The 27,073-nt window shown below is 40.1% G+C and overlaps 2 protein-coding genes across 2 annotated transcripts; both read right to left on the bottom strand.

Annotated features, from left to right (window-relative positions):
- Positions 1 to 235: 235 nt before the first annotated feature.
- pias1b (protein inhibitor of activated STAT, 1b) lies at positions 236 to 10,094 on the bottom strand. The gene is made up of 14 exons (XM_034879269.1): positions 10,036 to 10,094; positions 7,396 to 7,828; positions 7,142 to 7,226; positions 6,889 to 6,936; positions 5,978 to 6,068; positions 5,759 to 5,893; positions 5,543 to 5,648; positions 5,059 to 5,132; positions 4,180 to 4,340; positions 3,609 to 3,742; positions 3,344 to 3,521; positions 3,106 to 3,245; positions 2,156 to 2,193; positions 236 to 2,065 (listed from the first exon to the last, which is right to left on the bottom strand). The coding sequence occupies exons 1-14, from the start codon at positions 10,078 to 10,080 to the stop codon at positions 1,721 to 1,723; spliced, it is 2,013 nt and encodes a 670-aa protein (XP_034735160.1). The 5' UTR covers positions 10,081 to 10,094; the 3' UTR covers positions 236 to 1,720.
- A 1,403-nt stretch (positions 10,095 to 11,497) lies between these two features.
- Positions 11,498 to 18,267, bottom strand: skor1b (SKI family transcriptional corepressor 1b). Its single transcript, XM_034879268.1, has 8 exons — positions 18,048 to 18,267; positions 15,890 to 17,631; positions 15,432 to 15,522; positions 15,221 to 15,325; positions 15,031 to 15,093; positions 14,559 to 14,633; positions 12,364 to 12,438; positions 11,498 to 11,694 (listed from the first exon to the last, which is right to left on the bottom strand). Exons 2-8 carry the CDS (start codon positions 17,612 to 17,614, stop codon positions 11,597 to 11,599), a joined length of 2,232 nt encoding a protein of 743 aa, XP_034735159.1. The 5' UTR covers positions 17,615 to 17,631; positions 18,048 to 18,267; the 3' UTR covers positions 11,498 to 11,596.
- Between the last annotated feature and the right edge of the window lie 8,806 nt (positions 18,268 to 27,073).

The raw sequence follows: 27,073 nt of genomic DNA, 5'->3' as shown, positions 1-27,073 counted from the left end.
TTTTCTGTACAGCAAATACTTGTTACCGAATGGCCTTCATATAAGCTGATAGATATACATGATAGGTATATGCAAAAAGCTATTATTGGCCAATATATCTGCCTCTACGCATTAGCTTTAGTAAAGTGTTTATAAGGAAGGTGTGATTCTTGCCAAGCCGCAAACTAAATTAGCAGACTGGATACTGAACACATGCAGCTGGATCTGGACCGCCCTCGGAGCAACTACAAATGTGCACTTTCTAATATCTGTTTAATTCTTACAAATATTAAACAGCACAGTAGACCTTGTAGCGGTTCAAAATGATCAAAGCCTCAATTGAGTTATTGACATCATCCGATAGTAAAACAAACAGAAAATGTTACAATGCATGTCAAGCAACTATGACATCTTTAAATAGCATTAATTATATAATTACAAAAGAAATATTACATACAATGACAGCAATGCATATCCACGAAACAAACAAATGCTGAAAATATATATGATAATAAATAATCCTAATTATAAGCACAAGTCAAGAAAAATAAAGGGGGGGGGGGATGCGTAACTCCTGGGCCAAAATGCATGTTGTGATCGACTCAAAGACTAAGCCATCACAGTTCTCTTACAGGCTGTTGCAAATACACCTAAAGGCTACGCATCCTGGGACAGCATAGCACTCCAACAGCTGATCTTTCTGGTAATTCGCAAAGACATGCAAGGCTGAAAACTACTCTCAAAATGTTTCCTGCAATTATGAACGCTTCACCGCTCCACACAGCCTTTACGTGCCAAACATCATGAAATGTAAAATTAAAGAACTACCTCAAGCTGACCAGAAACTCGCTTTGTCGCCAGACCGGCCACGTTGCTGTAGTTTTCTGTATATTGTACTTCAGAAAAACATTACACTATAAAAAGGCTGCTTGCTGGACTAGTGCCATTCATTGATTTACACACTGAAAATGCCTGGTCTTACAATACTGACTTAGTCCCAATTTATATGTATCTTAGGTACAGTCTAAACTATACACTATTGTTCATATTTGAATGACTGAAACAGGCAGAACATGTTATGACAACAGAAGGATCTAGCGTTTGCAATTCTAGTGGCAAGACTTCCTAAAAGCATAAAGGAATGCTTCTTTAAAAACAGCATACATCCCACATAACTTACATCATAAATAATTCCTTAAAAATAATGACCACAGCATGAATGTCTTACAGAAAAATCTACAGTGATGTAAAAAAGGACCAGATCTTTCTGCTGTCAAAACATTTGACAGAAATGACGTCATTTAGAAAATAAAGAAAGTGTTACACCTTTTCCTGTTTTGCCATGAGTTGCCTTTTGTATATCTACAACAATGCCCATTTCCTTTATATTCTAAATATCATGTTACATAAGGTGTAACCTCATGGGGTTCTGTGTACATAACATGAAATAATGCCATTGACATGGAATATCGAAAACAAAACTGTAAAAACCAGGTACAAAAGGTACAATATAATCAAAGGACCACATGAAGAGGTGTGAAAAAGGCTTCAGTATTCACAGAAAAATATCAACTGAAGTAACTCACTGGACAAGAAGCGTCCTAAGTTTATATACATATGATAAGTAAATTGAAAATAGATTTTCCTCTCTGTACATAGCACTGTATTCTTTCATCTTAGTCTTCCTTATTTACAAAATCCTGTCCTTGGGGTCTCCCTTGTCTTTCAGTTCTGTGTGGATCTAGTCAAGTGAGATAACGTCAGATATGGAGCCATAAATGGCTGCCGCCGCTGCAGATTCCACCGAGGACCTCGACAATCCTGAGATGGTGTGGCTGTCCCTGTCTCTGTCTCGCTCTCTGTCTTTGTCGCGGTCCCGCAGGCTGCTGGAAGACACCAAACTACTGGTGCTGCCACTGTTGCTGCCTCCGTTGGTGGCTGCCAGCGTGCTGCTCCCTGGGGTGCCCGGCTGCTCACGTAACATCTGAGAGGAGCCGTAGGGCAGGAACCGGTTGAGGAGCAAGTCGTGGTCCTCTGAGGCTGAAGCTGACGCAGCTGCTGCGGCAGCCATCACCATGTTGTAATGCTGACAGACATAAAAGAGTTACCATTAACACAGCAGCCAGACACAAACACACTACAGTATGACAAAGGTCAATAGTTTGCTTAAATATACCTGATTGTCTCCTTGGAGGAAGGAGAAGAAATTCAGATCTGTAAGAAAAAGAAGAGGGCTCAGTCGATGAACTTCATTCTGTATATATATACACCAACGTTTAGTTACAAACTTCTTTAACAAGCAACAAACATTATGTATTCAAACATAGGTTAGCTTGAATTTTGTCAAGTCTGTCTTAATAAAAACACTTGCACGGCTTATTAACATTGAGAGAATGATGTGTCGCTGTAATAATTCATTCTCCTGCTCATCCTGGCTGCGTAATGATCCTTTCCTTCTTGAATTTTTGTCCCCTTACAAACACGGTGAGCAGTTGGAGCTGCAGCAGTGACTATGACACAAGCTCCTGGAGGACATTAAGGTATGCTTCTTTAAAAGCCTTAATTTGTGTCAAAAATAGTCAATTAGTCAGAACACTTACACTCCGATGTCCATCCAGCATGAATTCATAAATCTGCTTAAAAATCATAACTCCAGAATTTGCCAGAGGATAGTCACGTAAAAATAAAAATAAATCCCGTATCCAAGTATTCCAGTGATAGTAGTCTGTACAGACATGGAAACATTGCAAACAAGCAAACTGAGTTAGTCAAATCAGGTGGGTGTCTTCAAGACCAGGTTCACTGATGAGGATTGTCCCAGCAACAAGTCTACACACAACTAGGACATAATCCTCCACCACATCTCAGGAAGTAACCACTGTTTGTGGAAACATAAAGACAGATTTTCAAATACTATAACTTTAATAGATACCCGTTTGATTCAGCTGACTCAGACTGCTGAAGCATCATGTTAGCTTCAGCTGAAGACGTATTGCTTTACCACCAGTTTTACTGATACTGGGTACCGGGTACTGGATACTGGGTTAACATCTGGGCATGTGATTACCTTATTGAGGCAGACTTAACAAAAATCAAAACCTTTCCGTTAAGGCAAAGCAGGTGTACCTGGCAGGTCACTAGCTGTGTGATAATAGTGGCGATAGTCCTGGATAAGAGGTGGAGGGGGAGGAATGTAGCTGGTCTCCACAGGGGGCATGCTGGGAGCTCTGCTTACAGGTGAGGCCTGGTTGTGTAGGTTCAGTATTCTGAAAGGAGATAAAAGAATTAACACGGCTGACCACAAAGTCACTAAAAATTCATTTGTTCAGGGTGCTCTTATTTCCTGTTTGTTTATGAGACTCACCCCTTGTTCGGGGGTGGAGAGACGGGTGACACAGAGGGACAGGCCCTTTTAGGAGGCGGCTCATCATCTAGCTCATCCTCAGAGGAGCTATCCAGTGTCAGGTCAATCACATCAACGGTCTTGCTGTTGTCATTGGATGATCCCCGTTTTGGCTCATGCGTTTCTGTTCGAGACGAATCTACAAAGCAACCGTTAGCTCACACTGTGCTCAAAGATCACAATGCACGATTACACAAGAGAAATCTGAAATGTATGAGCTACATACCACTATCTACCCCATTGTACGACGCAGACACCTCCTGCACCTCCTTCTTCGACCTCATGGGGGCCCAGTTTCCGTCTTCTTTGAATTGGATTTCATCACAGTCAGAACAGCTATTCAAGATTTCCATGAACAACCTATGAACACAGACATTTTAACTGTTTGGCCACTTTGCAACCAGAATTACATAAGCTTTTAGTCCTTCCTCATCCCTTAAAACTTATATAAATATAAAAATATCAATAAAATATTTTGGATATTCAGTGTTATGGGCACTTTTTAAAGCTGTAATTTATTTGGGCCATCAGACCAAAAAGCACTTCTATATAAAAAAGGGCTGCCTTGGTGGGTACATATGAGACGATGAAAGATGATGCAGGAAGTTGATTAAAGCAATAGATCCATGAGTGTAAAGACTTATCAGAAGCCAAAGCACGGCTCGGTGCCAAAGAATACCATGGAGAAGGATTTTCTCTTAACAGTTTTAACAGCAGCATTTATTTTGTGCTCCTTCTCAGAGTCACCAGGTAAATTGAGTGTAATCTACAAGGAATGTTTGATGCGTTTTGCTCACCCGTCAATAATGAGTTGCTCATACGGGGCCTTCTTGTCACAGACTGGACACACCCAGGTTGGCTTCTTCTCATTCATTTGGATGTAAAGTGTTGCATCAAAGCACTGAAGGTGAGAACACGTTATCGCTCTGCAAGGAATAGTCAGCCTCATCTTCCCCAGCTTTAAAACAAAACAAAAAATAAATGTCACTTATCAGTACTACATTTACTACTGCACCAGTTAGTTTTATAGTGACAGAACACAGCAGGGGTGTGACGAGACACTCAGCTCACGAGACAAGACGAGACACGATATTGGGGTTCACGAGGACAAGATTTTCACACTATTTTACAGAAAACTTCAATGACAAAATATGACAACTTTATTAGTTTCCTTGCCCTACAAACTCCAGCCTGTCAGTCTGTAACCAGGGCATAGTAAAGACTGTGCCTGTTGTCTGAAGTGAAAAGTTAACTACACCGCAACCTCGCCATTAAATTATATTCCAGCAAACGCAGCCAGCGCTTTGAATTTTGAAAACCTTAACTATACTTGTGACTCTTTACCAGCATTGTTGTGACCTAATTTGACTTGAACGCTTCAAATGCAACGTAACGGTAGTCCCGCTCTGACGAGATCTCATCACACCTATAGTATACAGTATATGGCAGCACAGTGGGAAGTACTTTTTGTCTATCCACACAATAAATTACAGGTCTAGGGGACAAAATTACAGAGGGACAATAATCCCTCTGTAATTAGAATTGTCAATTTCTTGATCTGTCAAAAGGCTAATTGACTAACTGATTGTAAAGGTGTGCTGTAGACTTCAAATTATACTTCTCACAACTAACTACAATACTAAGTTCTTAGTTGAGCAGTATAGTGGGGTATTTACAGGACACAGGAGAGAGACTCGGAGACTGGTGGTGGCGATCTCACTCTCTGGATCAGCTGTTAATTTCTCTTTGACTGTGAAAAAGGAAAAACACAAAGATTAAAAACAAGTATTATGACTGTTTAAGCCAATTATGCCAATTTGTTTAACAAGAGCCCAAAACTCCCTCACAATTAATCTTTCATCATTTGATGGATGGTTGAAATATGTAAATTCTATGTGTGAGCAAAAAAGTGCAGTGGAACAACAAATGTTCTGAGTATAGGAACTTTTCCCAGGAATCTTTAAGAAACTAAGGAATTTAGCAGGACTGCGTTCCTTTTTAGGGTCCTAAATTTAATTCCCAGAACTCACAAGTTGGTTGTTACTACGTGGTGAAAAAGGTGAAAAAATGCACAGTATTTACTATATGACAGAAGGTAGTTTATGTGATTGTTATGTTGCATGTTCTATGCTTTTAACACAAAGTCTAGAGACAACTTACTCAGAGCTCTGGAGTGGTCGGGGTTTCTAATTCCTTTGGCCCGTAGTCTTTGCAACAACACTGCAGACGACTGCTGTCTTACCAGATAAACAGCCATGGAAAAACTCTGCCAAACACAGATAAAATAATGAGCACAACAAGTTACATTGAGGTGACTTAAGTCCTCTTTAATGGACTATGATGCTAGATTTCGAAGGTTTTGCTTGAAATTCCTACCCTCCCAATTTCTGAAGTCCACGACACCACAATTGTGTTGGGGACTGTTGTGGACAGTCGGACAAGAGAGGTTATGTTGATGGGACGGCTGGGCCTTTTTGGTTCAACTCCATTTTTGGTTGGAGGAAGATATCCCTGCAGACCAAACATCAAACATCAGTGACCTTGATTCTCAGTAACAGGTGGTGTGATACACAGAAAATATGACGATTGACTCACCGGGAGATTACAAGGTTTGCCATTCACCTTCACACACAGATTCGGGGGGAAATGATCCTCCTGGGGACAGCTTGTCTCTGATAAACAAAATCTGAAAATGAAGAAAATAAATGACAGAAGCGGTACAATTAAATGTCGAGGGACAAATGTCAAAAGCAATTTGGTTCTGTAAAGTTGCCACTTTCACAAAAAGGTTGGCTTGCTTATTTTACCATTTCAGTTCTGTCAAGTACAGCCATCTCCATCTATGATATAGGAGAGCACCTCTTAAAGGATGGCAGTCATCCATACAGTGAATATTTGATCAGAAACACATCCGTTTTTGTTAAGGTTATTTAATGTTTTTGTCAAGTTAAACAATGCCAACAAAGTGTGCCTGTTTGGTTAAATTGTTTTAAAGTATGGTTATTGTAAGATAATAAAAACGCTTGCACGTAAGCTATCACAAAACTATAATCCTGGAATTAAACAAAATACAAATTATTTATCATATTGGTGAAAATTTTGTCTAATAACATCTGAGCACCTTTTTTTTTTTATTTTTTTACAAATGCCTCAACTTCATTGTGAATAAAAACGAGTGCATCCAGGAGACAAGCGTCCCTGCATTCTTTACTCCACAATTTAAAACCTGTTCTCTTGAGCATTCATTTTGAGTCCTATAATTGTCATTTATCAACACCTATAACTGTAAACTTAGGTGAAAGTTACAACTTGGGTGAGGGTTTTAAATTCTTGCGTCTGAATCTGAAAGTCAGACTAAACCACTAAGAAGAAAGACTGAAATGACAAAACTATTTCCGTTTGCTTCAAAACTAAGGAGCTAAACGCAGACCCATCACTTAACGCAAATATACTATTGATTAAAAAAGAATGTTTGTATGCTCTGAAAAAAAGTATTTTAAACATACCTTAACTGAACTTGAACAGCAAAGTCACATTTGGTCCCAGATATGTCCCTAAAGTATTAAAAGAAACTCAGATCAGGCTGAACAAAAGTTTCACATTCAATTTAATGACAACTCAGTGTATTCTGACTGATTGCTCTGTCTGATAATGCATTTTAAATCATGTAAACAGTACAAATAGGTTGGTAGTCTCAAGGCTTTAACAGTATTATTTCTTCTTCCCTTTCATCTCTTACCAGATAGCTTTCTCACTTACATGGAGCTGCTGATCTGTTGAACTTGCTGTGGTGTTAATGCAAAGGCATAACATGCTTCCTGGAACCGCTGACTGTTGTCCGAGGCTACAAAAAATAAACGAGGAACAGAACACGACAGTCAGAATCACTAGGCCCTAATGTCAACTCAAACCGAACTGAACCATTGTTACTGAACATGGTTTTGACAAGTCCCGGCTCAGACATGTTAGTGTTATCGCAACACAGCCAGCAGATTAGAAAGTGGTTGACTCACCCAGGCTAGTTGGCTTAATGAGCTCATCCAGAACGTCATAGAATGGCAATCTCTGGAGCTTGACATCAGGGTGTACAGGGTGCAGGGCGGAGGGGAGGTGAGGCAGACTCAGCTCATGCTTGGGCCCGAGTAAAGAAACAGGCAGAAGAGGCGATGGGGAACCGTGGCTGTCAAATCCCAGCTGAGCGAGGCCGGCGGGCAGGCTGGAGGCCGAATGAACACCGGGCAGAGCCAGGTCTACTGGCGAAACCATTTTGGTTGGGAAGCGTCGTCTGTAGAGCTCTTTGATCTTCATCTGCACAGCAGGACTGCAACCAGCCTTGAGTAAGTGAAGAGCTTTGGTCAAAAGTTCGTGTTTGCGCCCGTGCTTATTCCGTCCTGCATACCCCAACAAAACTTGAAGCTCCGAAACTCGAAGGCTCATTACCATTTGCTGGTAAAGAAAAGAAGAGTGTGAAAAATTGTCTTTTAAAATTTTTTTCATATTCTGATAAAAAGAAACAAGTTTCCTTTTCTCATTTGAGACTTCACCATTTAAAACATTATTATTAAAGCATGTCTGATTTCTTTCTTTACATCCTTAAAAACCCTTCACTACCTTGCAAATCGTCTAGACCTATAACATTTTCACTTTTGAGACAGGCTTGGAGCAGAAAGATTGGTACAGTTTATTTGGCCTTTGTAAAGTACTTTGGTAGTATCTTATAAAAAAAAAAATATATATATATACAAACACACACACACACACACACACACACACACACACACACAAACACAAAAAACACAAACAGTATATTTCACAAACACATCCACTCTGAGATTAATTTGGCTTGAAGCAGAAAATGCACATTACTACTGATTTCTACTTCAGGTTTTAATCCTCACCACCTCATGCTGCAAGTGACAATACAGGGTAGGGCTGTGCAATTAATCAAATTTTGATCGTAATTTCAATTTAGGCTCCTAATGATCACAAAACAATGTAATCAAGAAAAACAATTATTTTGCAGATTACACTGCAAGTAAACTGTTATTTTGTCTTTTGTTCTGAAGGGGAGTTTAAAAAGGTGCAACGGGAAAAGTCTGATTTTTACTATTTAGTCGTTTTAAGTGCAGTGAACGCAACATCTTTCCAATGGTCAATGAGTAATCGTGTTAAATAATCATGATTTAATATTGACCAAAGTAATTGTGGTTATAATTTTTCCAAAAATGGAGCAGCACTAATACAGGGTGTGGACACAGTAACATGAGTATCTGTACAAAATAAAGGAATCCAATACACCAGAGACTTTTTCTTGAGACTGTGTCAGAGAGGTGTTAATTTCCATTTCTTAAGAAGATAGTTTGCAACGTTGTATTAGGCGACCCTGTTATTCTGTTGTAGTAACATAATACAATCTAATGACAATTTGTTTTTGTTTTTTAATTCTTAACTAAATTCACCCTACAGTGTAATGAAGTCAAATAAAGCAAAACCATGAATTTCAATTGAACTGGATCACACGAAAACATTTTCATCTCCACAAAAGCGAGCTTCCATTGCATTAGGTTGTATTATATTGTACTGGTACATCTGTCCTTAGGTCCACCATTAGTAAAGTCATCTTTTGTGAATGGCTGTGTGTAAAAGGTGCAATGTGGCCCCACACGAATGCAACATTGAATGACACTTAATGGCATTAAAAAGACAACCTGCATAGATATGCAAATGTTACTGGCAATCCACTTTATCAGTCAAGGTCATTCCAGCAACTGTAAAACATCCGGATGACGCTAGAAATGTGACATGTTAATAAAATGTGATGTCGCATACCCCCGGATATAAGTGGTACATTTAGATATATTCAATAAATGAACTGAACGTTGATGATGAATGCCTTTTGTACCGTATAGAAATATTACGGCTCATCCGAATCAGAATCAAAGAAGTCTTAAAGGGGAAGAGATTTGTTCAAGAAGGGAGCAGATCAAAACGAAAACGTTTCACAAAGAGTGTTTTCTATTAATAACTGATTACCAACATTATACGAGTAGAATAATGCCGGTTTAAGCTGACTGAAACAAAAAAAGAAGGTAACAGTATTTACTTTATCTCGAGTGACTAAACAATTATCGCAAACATGAGTTACATTACCTTACATTACAGCAACGATACTGTGGATAATGACTATCTTTCGTGGACTACCGTCCTTCACATGAAAACCTGAAATAATGCTAATGGGGGCTGCGCTTATCTTCCAGGGAATAGACAGAGCCCACTTTTAAACAGACACTGCGGTCCTCCAGGCGAACTAGTGAGAATGTCAGGTGGTTAATACTACAGTGCCGTTGGGTACAAAACATTAACATGAAAGTAGTTTTCACATTTAACTAAAAGCGATATTTGGCCTTATGTGCAGGTGAGCAAAGGCAGGCTAACGGGACGTCGGCAACAATAACAAAGCTAATGCTAGCGTGCTAGCCAGCCAGCTAACAGTTTATCTGGTCTCCACTGCTCTCCTGTTTTGGTATTATATGCTTTGATAGTAACATTCATCGGGTATATACTGTCAATTTATAATGATTCTATGATCTGGAATTCCCAAACTCACTGTGTGAAACGTCAATTTGTCAAGCTAATGTAGGGGCTCACTTTACCTTCAGTTCCGCATTTTCCGCCATCTTGTTACATTGGGTACGCATGCGCAAAAGCCATCCTCAAGGGACAGAGCAAAATTCTAAATTGTGTGTCGCTTCCTCGCCGCGGACAGCAGGGGGCGCTGCCGCAACACAACACCAAAGAGGACAATACTGCACATGGAACGTCAAGGGTATAGGTTTTGACGGGCCAACAGTCAAGAACAGAAAATTGAAAGATGATTATAAAAAAAAAAAAAAAACAGTCAAAAAAATGAAATAGCGTGCATTTAATATTCAATGATATAGTAAAAAAAATCCTCACATTTATTAAATGAGCAAATCTTTGACATTTGTGCTTGGTAAATGTCTTGAACGATTAATTGATTATCAAAGTATTGCCATGAATTTTCAGTCAATGACTAATAGAATTATCGATTAATCGCTACAACCCGAAATAAAAATAGATAAGCCTAAGTAACACATAAGAAACACAATTATACTATGTCAAGCCTACCTACACCTGTCCGTTTTAGTTTGATGTGTTTTGTATTCGAGCAAAACAAAATTCCTCTAAAATTTAAATGGTAGGCCTATTCCAGTGGTAGGATAGGCATTGAAAGGTTTAATAAGGGATGTCACATCGGGCTCTGGGAACTATTTCTCACTATTTCTGACATTCTGTTGTCTGCACAATCAATCAGTGGATCAGACAGGCTCACTGGCAGGGGAAATAATCATTAGTTGCATTTTTTCGTTGTGTTTAAAAAAAAAAAAAATAATAATAATAATCTTTTTTGCTGTATCAAACAGGCTAGTGACAGGTAAAAGTTGCGCGTGAATTCAAAGGCAGATCAAATTTACTGCTTCTCCTAATGGTAGAATTAAGTTAAGCCAAGCCCTAAACGCATGGAATAATGCATGATGGCAACATCAAGGGCAATAATCCACATTTCTTTTAATAAAATGATTTATTCATTAGCGATGAAAACAAATATGCTACATGAACAAATACGCTATACTCTTGATATGCTACTTACAAGGTCGTGGATGTACTAATTTTGACTACTAACTTTGTTTTGTAAGTCTTCAGAAACAAGTAGGCATGGTCTGACCGCTACAACTTTAATAATTATATTGTAGGCCTATTTCAATGCACAAGCTTTTTAAGTTAATTCCAATCATTAGTTTAAAGTGCATAGGATCCAAAAGGAAGCCATTGGCCTGCAAAGAAGAACACAGCAAAAGTAGTAGGCTAATTCACAATACTGAGAGGAAGAGGAGCAATGAATTGGCTAGTCAAAGCTGCTATGTTGACAATAAAAAACGAAAAAACACCCTACCTATTACAAGATACATACATTGTCATTGCACTTTGCCACAAATAATAAATATCATCAATGGTATCATTTCATCAAAACAAATTACACTGTATGCAAGATAAATGCTGAGGTTTAGATCGATCTTTTTTTTTTTTTTAAATATCCCAAATACAAGTTAGTCTTCTTTCAACTTGACCCTTCGGATGTTATCCATGATTTGACAGAAGCTCTAGATGTGTCCTTTGTTTGTATAATCCGATTTAGGGTGGTAGCAGAGGAGGTTTGAAGGAGCATGATCCGCTGCAGTGGCGAGGAGTCAACATCTTACACGAGAAATGGTGTAAAGCGTCATGAGCTCCTATGAAGAAGTAGATAAAACAATCAGGAGCCTAGTGTACGTATACAGTGAGAGTAAATCGGCCTTATTGAAAATGATATAAAAGTACAACACACAGTAGACGTGTTTCCACATGCATGTTTAGGTTGAACACAGTTACAAAATAATAGGGTCAACCGATCAAAAGCATGCTCCCAAAAAAGGCTGGATGTATGTAGAGTTAAGTGTCTGCCTATAGGGTGCCTATGGGTGCGTATAGGGTGCAGACATTTTTTTTGGATCAACTTTTGCTGCTTTGGTCTAGGTCGCTAAAATGTCAGCCTCAACATAAAGACACAAGATGCACTGAGCCCAGCCCAAGCAATCAATTTAAATCTCGGAAAGAAATATTAAGCCTATTTATTTGTCATTTCCAAAAGGTTATAAGTAGGCTATTTGTCTGTATATTTGATTAGATTATGATCATGATTAAAAAAATCTCACAAGGGAATTGTGAGAAAACTCACGTAAATGCCAGTGATTCGCGTGAATTTAACAGCATACTTGCTTGCGAATCATAACAGTAAATGAAAATCTCCAGACAGCCCACGCAAATCAGTGATATATCCTGTATACACAGAGCATTACAAGCTGTCTAGTAGGCCATCTGTGAATCCACGCCGCTGTATCTGCCTGCCTGATGTTTCTCACCTCTGACGATGTGAAGCTGCTGAACCATCTCCTCTCTATAGGAAAGTTCCCTTTTCATTTGATCCTGAAAATTATCTGAGGAACAAATGGCAGACATGTGTTTCAGTGATGAGGTGGGCCTTTATTTAAAAAATTAAAATGAAAAAAAAATAAAAATACAACCATCAATAAAAACCTAATTATACACACAAAACTGTAGGATTGAGCCAGATTGGACCCTAGGCTGCTGTATCAGGCCTATTTGTAATTATTAAATTTTAGTTGTTCTGACATTTGTCATGAATATTCGTGAGGACATAGGTTTATGATGTTAGTTGGATGAAGTCTCGCTATAAATTGCTGACTGATAACATTGATAACACTTATTGTTTGCAATGAAGTGGTCCATGCAGCTCGGACCATCCCCAGCCTCTAGAGGGCGCTGTGCTCCGGATAAAGCTGCAAACTGCAGCCCCATGTTCAAGGCTCCCATTGTAGAAACTATATGTCATGATAAAAAATACTTACATTCATGTCTTATAGTGGAGATGAGAAATGTGCATTTAAAAAAAAACAGTGTTATTAAATAACACTTATAACATATATTTCATAAAACATGAATTAAAAAGTTTAAGAAAAAAAGTGTAAAGGGAAAGCAGTTTGCAAAAGTACTGTAATCACCTTTAGTTTAAGATATCTAAATTAAATCTAAAAATGTCCTTTGTAAGGACCTGTTTAGACATTTGAGTTGATGGAATTAACTTACTTTCGTCAGTAATTTAATTGTCTTGTTTGCACATTAAGACTGGACTTGATCAAATGACAAGCCACCTAATGCCAATAACGAGTTGGATAAAAATGTTGAATAAATGTATAACGGAGGGGTTTGCACCAAGAATCCAATGCTACAGTGGTGCTGTTTTGTCACATATTATGCTTTGAGTTTGTCAAATTCCCAAAAGCTTGATCCAAATACAATGAATGCATAAATAAATGGTTTGTGTGTATTCAAGTAAAGTCCAACACACAGCTCAAAATGATTCAAAGTGACAGCTCATGTAAGACACATCCCTGGGAACTGACAACAGATTTGTTAGCTAGTGATGGAACAACAGAACCTCAAAATACTTGAAAAGTATTAGGTGAATTAATGGAGAACCAAATTTACATTGATTTTAAAGTTACAGTTAATTTCTAAGACATCCTCTTACTTTGACACATGTAATGTTGCACAAAAAGGATAGACAGAATAAACATAATTTCAAACAAAATGCAACAAGTCATAGTCTATTTCAAATACTTTTTAAGGTAAAATGATTAGTATCTTGTATATTGTCTTGTCTATCTTGTTTATTTAAACCCAAAACAGATGAAGACTGATCTGGATCATATGTGCTGGTGTAGCAATGTAACCATTTTGATAAAAAAGACTTTGTTAATACTTAACATTACAGAGTCCCTTGTCTATCCCTTTTCTGTAGATCTGAAGTTTTGCACAATTAAATTCAATTTAACATGTCTGTGATAGAGCCTACTCTTACAACCCCCCCACCCCCACCATCTGCCCCCCCTTTGCAGCACCAGTGTCGGATTTTTTAATAAGCTCTTACAGGCTGTGTATATAAGTGCAGATGTTCTAAATGCAAGCCCATTTATTTTTCACATTTTTCTTTGTGTTGCCATTCAAGATAATATCAATTCTGATATTTAAATTCTCCTCAGGTACAGTACATAAACTTGTTTCATTTTGCCTTTTTTATTTTTGTACGTCCATATCTATTTACAACAAATGATTTGTGCACTGTATCAGTGATTCTGTAAATTACATTGAGTCCGTAAATATCTGCACTTTCTTCTCCAGAGAGAACTATTTTCTATGATGTTTTTGAACAGAAGGATGAAATCATTATCCTCTCAAATCATTGTTAATGGAGGTTTTGGAAGCATCTCTTCCCAGGGGGAGTGTGCCCTGAACCACTTAGAATATTTGGAAGAACGATGCCCTTTAACAGATGTTTGCTCTGCAGAGAGGAGCACATGAATGCCACTGTGAAGGTGGATTTGGTCTTTGCATGGCAAGCGTTCATGTTTCTGCTTGAATCACAAACATGAAAGAAGACCAACACTTAACTCGAACCAAGTCTCTGTCTATCAAATCACTGCTTGGTGATAAAAGCCCAAATAGTGGGAAAGCACTGTTGCAAATCTTGGCTTACCTTTCAAGTTTTGGAATTCACGTTCCAGCTTTTTCCTCAGCTCAACTTGCTCTAACAGCTGCTTCTGTAGTTCCTCTAAAAAGCAGACACAGATAGAGGGCGTTGGAGGTGGAAAGGTACAACAGGCTTTTGTATCATCTTCCTTCTAGGACAGTTTTCTATTTTTAATGACAGTGATGAGGACACCGTCATCATTTACACTGACTATTCAGAGCAGGTCTTCCTGGGCCTGCAGTAAAAAAAAAAAAAAAAAAAAAAAAGAACTTCCATTTTTATGTGTTTTAGGACAAAAGCCAAAGAATCTGCCTCCAGGCAAAAACATAGAAAAAAAATAATAATATAAAATAATAATAATAATAATAATAATAATAATAATAATAATAATAATAATAATAATAATAATAATGATAATTTTTGTAGAAGAGGTTCTCATCTGTCAATCATTTTATCTAACAGTAAGACATCGTCTTACCTTTTGCCAGACTTTCTATCATGGATCTTTGGGTAGGCAGAGCTCTGGCTGGCACGTCCTCGCCTGAACACACAGAAAATAAATAAATAAGATTCCTCTGTCTGCCAAAAAAAAAAGTAGAGCGCTATCTTTTAAAACTTAGCGCTCATAACAGAGAAAACTCCCCTGAGCTGACCTCGGTGTAACTTACCCTCATCCGGCTCTCGCTGGCTCTCCTCGCTGCTTTGTTCGTGGAAAGATTTCGTTTCGATCTCCTCCACTGTGGAAGACGGCTCTTCTTTACTTCCACTCTCATCTTAAGAGAAAATAAATCGATGTAATTTTGAGCCCCTTTTCTTTTTTGGTTTTACAGCGACATTTTTTTTTTTTTTTTTTTACAAAAGCAGAACAAACTGTCTAACCATTTGTTGTAACTCCAGTCTTGTAATTTGCAGGTCTGAACAGATACGGACTGCTCCTTTGTTGCAGCTCAGCCCTCTCCGGTGAGTACACCTAAAGAAGACACAATCACCATTTCTTTGAGCTCTTAAAAATACAAGAGGTTTCGCAAAAATAATTATAATTTTTTTTGTTTAAATAAAAATCTAAAATGAATTAAATATAATAATTAAAACTATACTCTAGGTTGAAGTGTATACACTTTTTATTTAAAGAAGTGATTTGTGTGTTTTTTCTCTAAACGTTGTGGACATGCTGTTTGCTGCTGCTGTTACACTGTTGAAACATAAAAGACATTTACCCACGAGAACACAGATAAATACACACAAGCCAAGGAAAGAAACAAACTTGCAAAACACTTCAGAGAAATATATTACATCTTGTGTTTATCGCCAGTTTTTCTCAGTCATGAGTCACTCACTTCAGTAAAAGACGCAGCTATGTGGGTCTCTGATAACTGCTTGTTCTGCAGTTCTCTGTCAGAGGACTGGGACACGTTAAGGCTCCTTTTCTGGGAATCAACCAGACTGCTCTCCTGCAGGCTCTTGGAGTCCGAGTCGTTTGGTGAAACACTGTGAGCCGAGCCGGGAGGAGTCCGAGGACATACCGAGGACAGAGGCCGGGAGTCCTCCTCCTCCTCTGGTGTTTTATTTGTCTCCACATCCACGTCCGGCTCGCCCTCACTGTCCACGCAGGGGGACACGGACCGGTAGCTTGAGCTCTCACTCAAAAAATCGGGCGATAAATAGCCGGTGCGACACCCGTTGTAAGCGCCCCTGTTGCCGTACAGCTTGGCGATGCAGTCTGCGTCTTTAATGACGGGTCTGAACGCGGAGACGTAGCTGATTTTCCGGGACGCGAGGGTCATCCCCTCCAGCGGCCTCGCCTCGTCACCCGACTTGTCATCTTCGTTACGCGTAGACTGAGTGCTGGAGCACCGGTCGTTTTCAACCATGCTGTCTTTGGACGTGTTGGTGCTCCGGTCGCTGTGCTCAGATATGTCCATGTCTGTCTGCCTGGGAGGACACAGCAGCTCTGGTGGGGGTTTGTGCTGAGTCTGGGGGTACGGAGGCATGGGCAACGCGCCCGCCGCGGGCCAGAACATGGGGAAGGAGTGATAGGCGCTGTCCTTGGTACCAGGCCACAGCACACCCGGGAGGCCTGCTTTGCTTTGCTCTCCCAGCATACTGTCGTCTTTCTTCTGACAAAGGCCGAAAGTTGGGAACCCGTACGGATGAGGGAAGAGCGGTGGTGGGATCTTTTGGAGCATTCCGAAGCCTTTACTGGGCACGGGGATCACCGGGTAACTTCGTGTGCTCGTCATGCCGCCCCGGTTGTCCTCGCAGCTGAGGATTTTTGCCGGCATCTCGGGTGAGTCTCGGGGACGGTTGTGTCCATGTGGTTTCAAGTTAGATCCGGAGTCTGACCCGCTGCCTGGCAGCGTCCTCTTGCGACTGCCCCCATTGAACATGGCCTTCACGTCTTCCCATGCGTGTAGTACATCTGTCTGGCTGCCTTTATCTGATAATTTAAGATGCCGCCTCCAAGAATTAAAATTAGCTGCATCTGGCTGCGTGTACTTGGACTCTGGCGTGCGATGCGAATGAAATATGAATTTATTTGGAGAAAAATACATGTTGCAATAGGAGCACTTGATGCACTTGGCCCTGGAGCTGTTGTATCTGGCCGGGATGAAGTTGCCTCGACTCCCCCAGGCACATTCGTGGGAAACATCGAAGGCAAAATTCTCTGGTAGTTTTGGCGGAGCATGAGCTCCTAGGAACGACTTGCAAAGTCTCTCGGCCTCGCGTTTAGTGATCATCCCGCAGCGCCGGGAGGAGATTGGCATCGCACCGGCTCTCCGCAGGATCTCCAGCTGGACAGGAGTGCACTGGACGCAGGTGATCCCCAACGCCACACGCCGGTTGTGTATCTCGTTATAGCTGTAAGTCTTCAACAGCGTGTTCGATATCTGTGCAAGGCAAAGTCTCTCCTGGCCATCTATCACCAAAGACACGATCGGTATTCCGTACAGCACCGTCTCTCCGACCTGGTTGGGCTTCAGGTTCTTGGCGCTCGGGTAGGAAAGTTCTTGTTTGGAGCTTGGCGAAGAGCTGGAGTCTCGTCCCGCAGGTATGGAGTCCATCCTTGGAGGTCTGGAAGCTGCATAGACGACGTTTAACATGAATATCTAATATTTGCCAAAGTAACAACAGCCTTAATAACTCTTTAAAGGAGCCTTTTAGTTCATTGTCCCATAGCAAGTATACATAAAAACAGAGTGGACAAGATCAGACTTTCCTTATAATAAAGTTGCATGGAGGCATTTGATTTGTGTTTAGACTGAGCCTTAATAATATAAGGAACCCCTAATTAAGCAATATGTCTGTGACATGATGAGCATATTATATATCCCTTGCACTTTAAACTCCACTTAAAGTAATTGAGACTGTTAACAGGTTTACATTTTGAACAATCGCATGTAATAATTTAAACAACGAAGAAACCGTCAGGCTACATGGACTGAGGTCATGACACAAATACACAGTGCACTGTCGAAATCACTTTCCCAAACTCACCTTTAATGTTCGCGCAGCCCCCCTTCGTCGTGAATGAGAAAGCTGTGATCAAGTGAAAGTCGGAGCGATGAGAAGACTCTAGTCTGTGTTGGAGGATGTGCTTTAGGAGTGGGACGCAGTTGTCCGTGCAGCCCCGCCTCCCTCCTGCTCACTGTTCTCTCTCTCTCTCTCTCTCTCTCTCTCTCTCTCTCTCTCTCTCTCTCTCTCTCCGCCGTCGTTGTGTGCGGTATGGTTTGTGTTGTGATAGCAGCAGCAGTGTCCACATGGCAGGCGGACTGTAGTCCAGCCCCCTCCACGACACACAGCAGTCAAGTGACGACAAAACTTATGGCGAGGCTCTCACACTCACACACACAGTCCGCATTAACTATGGATTCATGACCAATGAAGACGGTCGGGTTTGAGTGTTTGGTTTTATAGCAGCATGCAGGTCTACACATATTGATAACATGTTGTCTATTATCAAATCGAAAATCCCTACCTAAATGTGCTGTTTAATGCAGGCTGCATTAAACAGCACATTTAGGTAGGGATTTTCATATATGTTTGCATAACTTACATTCTGAATAAAAAAAGAAAACATCCACATTAATCTTATATTACTTTGCAGCTGGTTTGGCCGTAATGCGTTTAATTAATTCTTTTGCACTTTCCAGTTGAAAAAAAAAAACCACACACAATGTTATTGACATTATGCACGGAGGAGGCTGCAATAGGAGTTGGCATTCCGCTAAAAACAGCAGGGACCCAGCGACACATTGTTGTGTGCAGGCAGTCAGGGCCCGCTGATGAATACGGCGTGGAGGCCTTCAACACGTGCGGGGTTCCCACGGATTCATCGTTCACAAGCTACACTTCGCCTAGGCTACATGTGTTTTGACAATAACCAGCTGCTCTAAAGGTCACCCTCTGTGATCTGCGCTTTGTTTTTTTTATTGTTTTACTCGAAGCTGAAAGAATGAATGATCAGACAGAGGAACAATGCGGGCAGCCTCGCGCCATAAGCGACGGGCGTTTAACTTTTTAAAGTCAATACAGCTTCGGGTGGATTCTCATCTGGCAGCACGCGCAGCGCCGAGCACCCATGTAATATTGATGAAGGAAACAGGACACGTCCCTGTTGGTGCTATTGACTTCACACAGAGCTGGACAGCATTAATGACAATTTGTCCATAATTATTCACTAATTGGAAGAGAGGAAGATGTAGCCTTGTTAATTTTAATTACATAGGCTACATTTGGGGAGTCATTTCCAAAGAAACAATAATTTTAATTATAATAATAGTAATACTAATAATAATATGGCTGGTCTATTAAAACAATAGTTTGATCGCAAAACAGTTACCAAATGCAAATTAACAATATGACTGTTTTTGGTTATTACCCAAATTTTTGTCACATCGTTAAAAATGTCTGAAATGTGATTTGTGTCTTTAGCTGGAGAGGGAAAATAAAAAAAATAAAAAATTGCTAATCTATTGGCCTCAGGGATTAAATACATTTCATAACTATGAAACCACCGTTTAAATCTTATTTGAAAATGCATTTAGCTTGAAAGAAAAAGTGTGTAGACGGTTGTCCAACTTGAGGCGTCTCCTCCATCTGCTTATCTATCGATTATTGAACGGGTATGGCCTGTTAAACATTGACTGTCATCAACACAAACATCTTAATTAAAAGTCATTGTTGCTATTTGATAAATTATTGGTATATTGACCGTGTAAACAACTCCAGTTGAAATGAAATGACCCCAAATGCCTATTATCTCAACTAAAGAGACCACGAATAAACCCTTAAAATTCCGATTATGAAATCCATATTTTCAAACTAAATGCAACATTCAGACTCATTCCTCGAAGGAAGTGATGTAATATGAGTCCCTATGGGAGGAAATGAAAAAAGTAACCCAAAAGTCAGAAAGGTCATTATCAGGCTCATGCTTATTCTACCTTTTTTGTGCAAGAGAGAACAGCTCATTTAAAAGTGTGTCTGCATTAATCACAGTGCGGCATCAAAGTATGATAATCACCTGAACACTCTATTAAAATAAAAGTGCCAGCCCAGGGGAAATCTTACCTTACTCTTTAATTGTTTTGAGGCTTTGATAGGCTTTTTAATCTAAGATTAATTTATGCATTCTTAAATAACTCTACATATGATTAATAAGCTTGAAAATTAAAAGGAGACTGAAGCAATTATAACAAGTGGTTGGTCATCACCTCATTAGATGATAGAAAGATGCAGTTTGTGTGTGTGTGTGTGTGTGTGTGTGTGTGTGTGTGTGTGTGTGTGTGTTTGCCTGATTGGGTATCACAAAAATTAAGAGTTGCAGTGTAAGAGCAGAGCAAAGTGAAACTGTTTGGAGAGCTGCTGGCTAATAATTCTGGATCTTTTCTAATATTCTGGTTGAGTCACAGTCATTTATTAGAAACTAGATATGATACATGGCTTATTTTAACTGACATATTAAGATCAACTCAGACTGGTCCAATCATTCACCATGGACCTGACTGGATTCTGAGCTGCAAAGACAACAAAAGAGAAAGATCAGCTGTTTGAGAGGCCACCGGAGAGACGCAGTGAAAAACAGTGAGACTTGCTAAATGGTTGCTAATGTGTAAACAAGACATCACTCCTCTCTTGCTCTGATGTTTATTTGTCTCCTAAAAGCCCACCCCTGGGTCCTGACCCCCACATCCTCCACCACTAAACGGAACATTTCTTCTCGCAGGAGGTGGTGTGCAATATATGTGTGTGTGTGTTTGTGAGTGAGGGGGGAGTTGGGGGAGTTCATCACTGCATCAAATGAGGCTGAGCACAGGGACCCTTTTGTCACAGACAGGGACTCATCTGCCAATGGTGAGCTGTGAGGTCCTAGGGGAAGGCAGGAACAAAGGTGCTAAAAGGCTGTGTGACAATGAGGGTGCTCCAAGGAGAGCCTTCAAGTGTGGGACGCAGGCTGCACGGGACAAGCTGTGCCAATCACGCCGCAATTACTTTTTTGTCTCAATCCAGAGGCCTTGTGTGGGCATTCATGAAGAGACGCAAGGACACGAGCAGCCACTCTCTCACTAACTCGCTGCTGCTTACATAGAGCTGACCTAAGCTCATCATGGCATACATGTAAATCACCTGCTCTTCTGTGGATTGGATTGTAGAAAACCTGACAAGAAAATCTCTGCGTACCCACCAGAGAAGAAGATGAGATTTGACACTGAAAAGATTCAAAGGTTTATCTGTCACAAATGCAAGTTATTTTTGTAGTGAAATGCAATGTGACATACTCCTAAAGTTTTCGGAAAAACACAATTGGAGAAAAGAAATATAGATGATCAAAATTGAAGATAAAATTTAAATAAAATTAACAAAAAAAGTAGAATGTACATGTCACAAGCGCAAATATGCAATGGACAGGGGAATGCAAAGGATGCACTGAAGATAAGGCTAGAATATGTTTCTCTCTCTATGTGTGTTGAAAAAAACAAAACATAAAATTGACATAAACCATTTAACCGTAATCTGAGGTCTGGTATATTATGTGTATACACATATTTTAGAATATGAAGAAAAATCATACATTAGACATAATCTAATGTTTTAAATGCAGTGAACTCTGTTTTACACGGCATTAGATGATACCACACTCTTCACCCAATAAAAACTACAAGTAGAGGTAAATCTCCCCACAATGTCCACAGTGAAGAAGCTTAATTAATTTTGAATTTCCATTTTGCTTGGAATTATTAACAAGGACATGTAACATGATATCATGTTGACTTATCGTTTAGCCATATCTACAAAAAAAGCACAAATACAGCAGCACAGAGGCCTCTCTACTGCTAATTCAGTGACAACCCTCATCCTTAATTGTCATTATACTGACTACTTCACTATATTTATTTAAAGAGTTTAAGTTTTGTGTATCAACAATGTATGCTACAATGTAATAAAGAAAGATGCAGGAATTTGTCTATCCAACCCCGAGCAGTTTCAATGGTGTAATGAGAAGTCAAGTGAGAATGGGAATTATCGTAATGATAACAAAGGTCTATGCACCATAGCCTGGGGCTATATTGTAGGGCATTACCATAAAGATGTGATGTGCTTGTATTGCAGGGTTTTTGTGAGGGAGCAGGCCAAAGAGATAATAACTATTAGTAGATGACAGTGCTTTGTGGGATTCCAGCTGTGGAGCCCAAATTTCCATACAGATAGAATGGCTCTGGGTGGATGATGTGCATGTGTGGGGGAAGGGCTGGGTGACTCAGTGGACACACACACACACACACACACACACACACACACACACGCATGCACGCACGCACACAGCAAGTGGTAAATCTCAGTGTTGGCCTTGGTCTTGGTGTCCCCAGTTACACTTTAGGGTGAGGTGAGAGCCTCCGGTCTGAACACTCTGCAAGTCTCTGTGGAGGAACTGTCCAGAGTACTGAAACAGCAAGCTGTTGCTCTGCTGACAGCTTTCAAAGTCAGGAAGTGCAAATAGCTAGGGCTGTGTGTGTATGTGTGTGAGAAAGAGAACAGAGGACCAGCGATTTCCATCAAGATGAGGTGGTGAGAGGGTGTACAACATAGTTGTCGGCATCAGGGATTGGGGGAAACCTTGTCTCACAAACAAGTAAAAGCTCTTGTCCAAACAACGATGCCCTTTCAAGGTTACAAACTTTCAAAGAGGCACACGTCCCAGAAATACAAGGTGCACCAACACGGATGGGAGTAAATAGTAACTGTTTAAAGGGATAGCATGGCATTTTATATCAGCTTTCTCACAAAATTAGATGAGAAGATTGATACCACTCTAGTCTATGTGCACTTTAAATATGAAGCTACAGCCAGAAACCTAAGAATACTTCCCTTTTGCTGTACAGTTTTATCAATGTTTCAGGAACGAAAAACAGTGGTCCGAAAACAGTGACATCCGGCGGAATTACCTGCAGAACAGGAGCAACCCGGAAGTGGAACGCCATGGATACACTATAGACTGGGTAATCACAAACAAACTTACTGTTCACTGTGTTCATCAGTGAGCTGATCTGACCTTGCAGGATATAGTGGTCCAGAGAGAACCAGGTGGAAACATCTAGCCTGGCTATCATACGCCTACCAGCACCTTGTTTGATTGTCCTACCTATACAAAGACAAAAGTGTAAAAATGATACATTGTGGTTTTCAGGAGAGGTCACAAGTAACACCATGAAGTCACTAATTAATAAAACTGTTGTTCTCTCTATGTGAACTTGAACAGCAGTTTGTGAGAGTGTGTCATCATGACCCAGAAAGGACATGTAGATGAAAGGAGACAGAAAAAGTGTGAGATTAGAAGGTAACTGTGATGAATCATCTACGGGAAGAGGTTAGGTTAATAATAGCAGATGCAGTGGTGGAGAATTAAAGTCTGCTGTCTCCTGAGTTCCAGTCAATCCACTGGTGTAAATAAATCCACAAACATCTGTAAACAATGGTGCACATGTTTTCTATTAAACAAACACAGCTGTTTAAAACAGGGCCCCGGAGATCGAACAGGTAAGAGGGCCGGGATCCCGGGACTGAGAAGCTTTTTTGGTCAACTTCCAGTGCCAGACATGCTGTGTGCGTTTCTGTAAGGGCAAGGCTAACAGAGAGGAGACAAAGATAGTGAGAGCAGAGAGCGTGAGGAAACCAATCACCCTGTAATTATCCCCCTGGTGTGTGAACTGCCCAACTCTCTGTCCTTGATAAATTCACCTGACCCAATAACACAACACATAGCCACAATGGACTGGAGGCAGGATAAAGACAACACCATAGATCAGCCAGGGATCAGCAATAAGACAAAGACCTAACATCTGGGAGCTGCAGTGAAATTAAAGAACCGAAAGATTGAACCAATCCTGTTACAGCTTTCCATTAATAGCCTGGAAGCTGCTTGAGAAACGGCACAAGTGAGGTAATGCGGGATTCAATTTCCTTTGATATTAAAGAAACACCCCTTGGCATCTCTCTTCCACTCTTTCTCATACTCTCTCCCTCTGCTGCTCACACATCACTCTGTTACCTTAGAGTGATGTATTAAGCCATTTAAATTAACAATGAAATGACTTATTCTAATACGCCCATCCTGAGGAGAGCCTGGGACGCTTGGTGTAGTGGGACATCAACACCATCTCTAAACCTCAGGCTGGGCAGCGATGCATGTCGCTCTTTCCAGATAGCCAAAACAATATGGCCAGCACTCCATCGAAAAGGCATTCATATGGTCATTATGATGAGGAGAGGGTGAATAACAACACTGAGCTTGTCGTTACTGGATCCCGAAAACTACATCTCCTAAAGACGAGTAAATACAGGTCATTTCTGTTGTGGAATTGAGAGAAAAATAATCAGTAAATACACCAAAGCCCTATAAAGAAAATTACTTTTTTTGGAGTTGGAGGCAGCGAAGCAGAAGCTGCAGTGTTTAAGAACTTCAGCAGCAGTTTCTAAAATCTCATATTACTGCCTCTCATCTAGTCTATGTCTGATACAGACTTCTAAATCATTCATACTAATGCCTTGGTCAGCTGAATACAAATGAGGATACAGTGGGTGCCCCGTCTGTCCCTGAGGGAGTGTACGGAAAAAGATCTGAGAAAAGCACAGTTTGATTGATGCTGCTACACTCTGAATAATGATCGGTTCAGAGGTCAAACTACTTCAGAGCCATGCATTATATCATTAATTACAGACATCAATAAACAATAGGACACTGTGCATATGCTTTAAGTGTGCTTATCCCTCCTCTCCTCCCTACTGGATGATTTCACAATCAGTAACCGTGGTGATCTGAAAAATCAAGAAGAAACAAAAGACACTCATCAGCAATTGATCGCATTCTCAGAGTATCACAGTAGAAAAACGTGGTGTAGTAATTACACGTGATGAGAGAAGCACATTTCGATCTCACAGTTACATATGCAATTAAAATATTATTCATTGCCTCTTAAATAAAAGCCTGGATCTGAAATCCCATTAAATTTGGGATAATTGTGTGTGTTTAATTATAAGCCGTGGCAGGCAGGATGGCAGGAAGGAAGGAAGGAAGGAAGTTTCGGAAAAAGTGACAGAATGTGCTGTGACCTAGATAGCGGAGGAGACATTTTGTTTTAAAAGTGACCTTGCTGTGAAACCTCAGCTCAGAATAGCTCAAATACTTTTCCACTCTCAGTGCACAGACCTGTCACTTCAGGTACTGGTTAAACAGAACTTTAAGAAGAAGTGAATGGGGCCATCAAAACCTCTTTTCAACATTTTTTGCTAATTGATAGCTTCTAGCTTCTAATTCTAGTCAGAATATGTCACTATAAGAATACTGAGATATAGTAGGACTGTTACATAGCAAAGCAGCATAGGAGCTACATAGATAGTTTTTTTTTTTACAGTTTGATGTGCTGTGAAAATAAATGCTGCTAGATTGTGTTTACTGGCAGAACAAAAACTACAGCTGCTGGCCTTTTTCTAGTTCTGGACTAAGTAACTAAGTACATGTACTCAAATTGATGGATGACTGAGACGCTGACTTGAATACTTCAAGATTATAACTTGTCATTACATATCATAGATACACACAAACGAACACACACATATACATATATATACTGTATATCTGTATTTGTGTCCACAGATTTGCTGCCTGTGCATAAGTTTATGTGTATGCTGTCTGCTGCCCCGGCCTAACATCCCTGCTGGGTCCCCCAGAGCAGCTTGGCTCGGCCCGGTGGCTTCAACCTGCAGGCAGCCATAGGACAGCCCAAGCGGAGCTGTCTGCCACTCCTGTGCTTCATTAGGAAACAAAATATAAGGTTTCCACTCCATTAGGAATGACTTTAGGAGTGAAAGCACATAAGACGCCGACTCACCTCATCAACAATGCATTGCAATAACGGCTGAGGATGAATGAGAGTGAGCAGAGAGGGGAGAGAGAAAAAAACAGCATTAGCTTGTACACAATGTCTTTACAGCAGAGTGGAAAGGAAAAAAAATCATTAATGCAATAAAATGTGGTCAGATTAATCAAACGCCTCAAACTCTTATGAAAATATTACAGGGAGAGAATTTTCTATTACATCTAATGGTATCTAATCTAATACTGGCAGTTAAAGGCTTGGGCATCTATTTATTGTGAAACACAATTTAGGAAGTTTAAAAGGAAGCAGTGAAGCATGCATGCTACATAGCCGTCAGGAACATAGGCAGCGGAGATCTTTTATTTTCTTTCCTTCAACTCATAAAAGCTTACCATTAAAGACTGTAGGTCTCTCTGAGTTTGGGGTGGTGGGGAACACACAGAGAGGAAAGGCAATATGTAATTAGTGTGTCATAATCAAAATGACCCACTCGGACACTTTATGATCAGCAAGACAAAATTATTGCACCACTGGTGGCAATCTGTGGGCATGTGTTAACACCATTAACATAATGAAAATACACAAATGTTAATAGCCCGCCTCTTCATGCCGACAAGGAGCTGTAGCACATGTTAATTTCACAGCGCATTTTCACTAACCTGCAGGTTGTAGGGAAATGGCGGGCTGAGAAAACATACAATCTTTTTGTAAATGGCTTGGAAGAAGAAAAAAAAAGTATCCTTGTCTCTTAAAGCAATCTGTGAAAAGTATCATTCCCCTGCCGCACATCTCCAGTGAGAGACTCTATGGAAGATCTCATTTTCAATTAAAATCTCATTTGCTTGGAAGTTGAAATGAAATCATGTTGTGAATTAGCACATGAATTTGCATACTAGGATAGCTGCCAGTGTGCACGGAGACTAATTTACCTTTAAGATTGATTAATATATATATATATATATATGTATATATATATATATATCTATATATATATATATATATATATATATATATATATATCTTGGTGATGGCATGAGGGCAATGATGCATAAGTGAGATCTGAGAAAACATTTACCAACATCCAGCAGCAATGGAAAACTGGATTGTAAGATGTAACTAGTGAAGAAAACCCAATTCTATCTCTAG

The sequence above is a fragment of the Etheostoma cragini genome, chromosome 8, assembly GCF_013103735.1.
Source record: "Etheostoma cragini isolate CJK2018 chromosome 8, CSU_Ecrag_1.0, whole genome shotgun sequence".
NCBI lineage: Eukaryota > Metazoa > Chordata > Actinopteri > Perciformes > Percidae > Etheostoma > Etheostoma cragini.
Note: the sequence above shows the minus strand (reverse complement) of the source record. Positions and strands in the feature narration are given on the sequence as shown.

Excerpts from the sequence above, each read along its gene's own strand:
- pias1b (XM_034879269.1), bottom strand. The coding sequence starts at position 10,080 with ATGCGTACCCAATGTAACAAGATGGCGGAAAATGCGGAACTGAAG. Across the intron at positions 5,649-5,758 it reads GGACTTCAGAAATTGGGAGG|AGTTTTTCCATGGCTGTTTA; the intron begins GTAGGAATTTCA and ends TGTGTTTGGCAG. Across the intron at positions 4,341-5,058 it reads GAGTCTCTCTCCTGTGTCCT|CTGGGGAAGATGAGGCTGAC; the intron begins GTAAATACCCCA and ends TTTGTTTTAAAG.
- skor1b (XM_034879268.1), bottom strand. The coding sequence starts at position 17,614 with ATGGACTCCATACCTGCGGGACGAGACTCCAGCTCTTCGCCAAGCTCC. Across the intron at positions 15,523-15,889 it reads TAGCTGCGTCTTTTACTGAA|GTGTACTCACCGGAGAGGGC; the intron begins GTGAGTGACTCA and ends TGTCTTCTTTAG. Across the intron at positions 15,094-15,220 it reads CCAGCGAGAGCCGGATGAGG|GCGAGGACGTGCCAGCCAGA; the intron begins GTAAGTTACACC and ends CTGTGTGTTCAG.